At 45.8% G+C, this 3012-nt stretch overlaps 1 protein-coding gene across 1 annotated transcript; it reads left to right on the top strand.

Moving 5' to 3' along the window:
• Positions 1–295: 295 nt before the first annotated feature.
• Positions 296–1914, top strand: gadd45ga (growth arrest and DNA-damage-inducible, gamma a). Its single transcript, XM_030737265.1, has 4 exons — positions 296–438; positions 551–652; positions 759–969; positions 1135–1914. The coding sequence occupies exons 1-4, from the start codon at positions 386–388 to the stop codon at positions 1246–1248; spliced, it is 480 nt and encodes a 159-aa protein (XP_030593125.1). The 5' UTR covers positions 296–385; the 3' UTR covers positions 1249–1914.
• Positions 1915–3012: the final 1098 nt, after the last annotated feature.

The following is a 3012-nucleotide window of genomic DNA, read 5'->3' as shown; positions in this document are numbered from 1 at the left end:
TTGTTTGCAATCACTGTGAAAGTTCATCGTAAACAGGATTTGCAGTTTTTTGAGTACTATGATGATGCTGGATGTTGACAAGAAAAGGGAGAAATTAGAAGTGGGTGGGGGGGATTTCTTGAAAGGTTGTAATCTTGCCCCACGTGGGGCTGTCAACAAGAACAGCCTGACTGCTCGGGGACTTTTGCTTTCCTCACCCAAGCTGCTCTGAGCCAATGGTAAGAGGCAGGAGAGGAAAGACCGCCCCTTGCCGAGAAACTACGCTACGGCGCTATAAAGCCACCCACAGCCTGTTCGGAGCTCAGAATAACACGAGAGATTACACAGAGAACTAGACAGCCTTTTCTTAACACTGCAATATTCCGATCGCGCTTGGATTGTAACTATGACTCTGGAAGAGATTCACGGACAGGAGAACACAATGGAAAACGCTGATAGGTAAATATTTAATTAATCGATACAGCATCATTTGAGATGCTGGATTAAGGCGTTATATCTTATTTTATTGTATCGTGATTAGTGTGCTGATGATATATTTTTCTATGTTAAGGGTGCAAAGTGCAGGCGCAGCCCTGGAAGAGCTGCTGATCGCTGCTAAGAAGCAGGACTACCTGACAGTTGGAGTTTATGAATCCGCCAAAGTCATGAATGTGTAAGTATTGCATTTCGTGCCACTTCCAGTTCCGTTCGTCCTTTTAAGATGCCGAGCAAGCGCACTGCAGAATATGCACTAATCACCTTTCTTGTCTTCCCCACAGTGACCCAGACAGCGTGGCATTCTGCATTCTCGCCACCGATGAGGAATACGGGTGTGACATTGCTCTTCAAATCCACTTCACTCTCATTCAGGCTTTCTGCTTTGACAACGACATCAACGTGGTGCGTGTCAACGATATCGACCGCCTGGCCGACCTCGTGGGTGCAGATGAAACCGGCGAGCCCAAGGACGCGCACTGCATTCTTGTCACGGTACGTTCCCACTCAGTCAGGAGCTGGCAGCCAGTGAATCATTCGTGCATCACTCCTGTGTGTCTGAATTTTCTGCACACGCTGCCAAGTTACCGCATGTCTCGTAGGTGTTACTGCTCTTCAGACTCTAAATATCTCGTTCTTTTTTTTTTTTTAAAATTTCAGAGCCCCAGCGCAAACCCATGGAAAGATCCTGCTCTGGACAAGCTGAGTCTGTTCTGTGAGGAAAGTCGCAGTGTGTGCGACTGGGTGCCCACCATCACACTCCCAGAGCGCTGAAGTGACATCCCCCCTACAGATGTTTCACATGACGACGATGAAAAGAAAGTCAACGAGCTGAGCTTCAGCTGGGGGCCTCATGCCTTTCTGCCTCACATGTCTGGATTAAGAGGCTGTGGCTTTAACCCCCTCTGCAAGAGCACACTCTTCCAGTGCATCCTGGGTCAGCGTGTTGGTTCTGGATTACCCTGCGGAGGGGTTCAGAGTTTATGTGTGGACTTGCTCAGGTGTATGTGGAGTGGACAGAATGCCTGATGGACACTGAGGAGTTGGACTGTACTTCATAGTACATTAAAAGATGACCCAGTGACTGCCCTTTAACATACACTGGGGGACTAAGCAGAGAAGGTCAAAGAGAGATACTGTGCAAGAAGTGGACTGGAAAGTGGACTGGACTCATCAGAGGGAAACAGGTCAGATGCAGATCCAGAAGAAGGTGTCTGAAAGTGTCTAAGAGGACTTTTCTTTTTGAGTGCACCTATCAGGAAGTTCTTGGAATAAGCAGAAACTGCTTGCAAATCCGGATGTAAGCTGCACCTATAACCTGTGACACTTTTAATGGACTACTCATTTTACTTTCACATATGCATACAGAGCAATGCAGTATTGATTTGTATTGTACTCATTTGAAATGCTTTTGTGAATAAACATTTGTAATCAAACTCATCTTCTCAGAAATGTCATTTCTCCTCTTGCATTTAGCTACACAGACATTAGGTAAACCTAAGTTGCCACATAATGTGGGACGTCACAGCAGACTGCAATGATGAGGAAGTATCAGGAAGTGCGGTACTACTGGTTACAACGCTACTTCACAAGAAGTTAATCGCAAAATGTGGGTGGAAGGAAAGTGAAGATCAAATGATTGAGTGGCTTAGAGAGAGAGGGTGAATGAAGAAAATAATTAAAGCCAGTTTGTGTGTGTGTGTGTGTGTGTGTGTGGCTCTTGTGTGGCTAACAGGTCAGTGGACTGTGGGGTTAGTTGCAGTTTTGCACATTCAAAGATAAATGTATCAAAAGCTTAATTTGCCTCTACTGTGCAATACTGACATTAAACGTCACACTCCTTATGCTTGACTTCGATGAAAGAAAAGTCACTTTAAAAATCCTGCAATGACACAAAACTAACACATACCACACGGTAACAAATGAAGGGAAAGTCTTTCTATTCCTGCACACACGTGCACACACGGCCACATGCACAACACTGAAAAATAAACCGAGACTTGAGCTGCAGCAGAATGACGGTCCGCAGATCAACAGCAGCAGGTAGGAAGTGTGTAAGCGTTGTGGTCAGCTCAGAGCTCAAGCTGACAGTAAAAGGTAGCCCACATCAAAGGGAAAGCAGACTTCAGAGGAACTCATTTCGATTTTCTTGGCAGCACCTCAATCTCCAGCCAACCTCTGGTCATTCTTTGCATCTGTGCTCGCATGAGCACACAGGTGCACACAAGCATGAACCAAAACACGCTACTGCATATGCACACTTGCACAAAGTTGTGCTGAAGAACATGCATAGCACACACACACACACACACACACACACACACACACACACACACACACACACACACACACACACACACACACACACACACACACACACACACACAACCAAAGGATGCTGTGTTAGACAGATGTCAGTGTTCTGAGAACAGAGGAAGGTTCACTCAGTCAGAAGAAAAAAAATGCAGACATGTAACTGAGGGACTTTCCTTGGGCTTTAATATGCACTAGTAGGCATATGGGAGACTTGGGAGAAAT

Source organism: Archocentrus centrarchus, chromosome 9 (assembly GCF_007364275.1).
Source record: "Archocentrus centrarchus isolate MPI-CPG fArcCen1 chromosome 9, fArcCen1, whole genome shotgun sequence".
NCBI lineage: Eukaryota > Metazoa > Chordata > Actinopteri > Cichliformes > Cichlidae > Archocentrus > Archocentrus centrarchus.
Note: the sequence above shows the minus strand (reverse complement) of the source record. Positions and strands in the feature narration are given on the sequence as shown.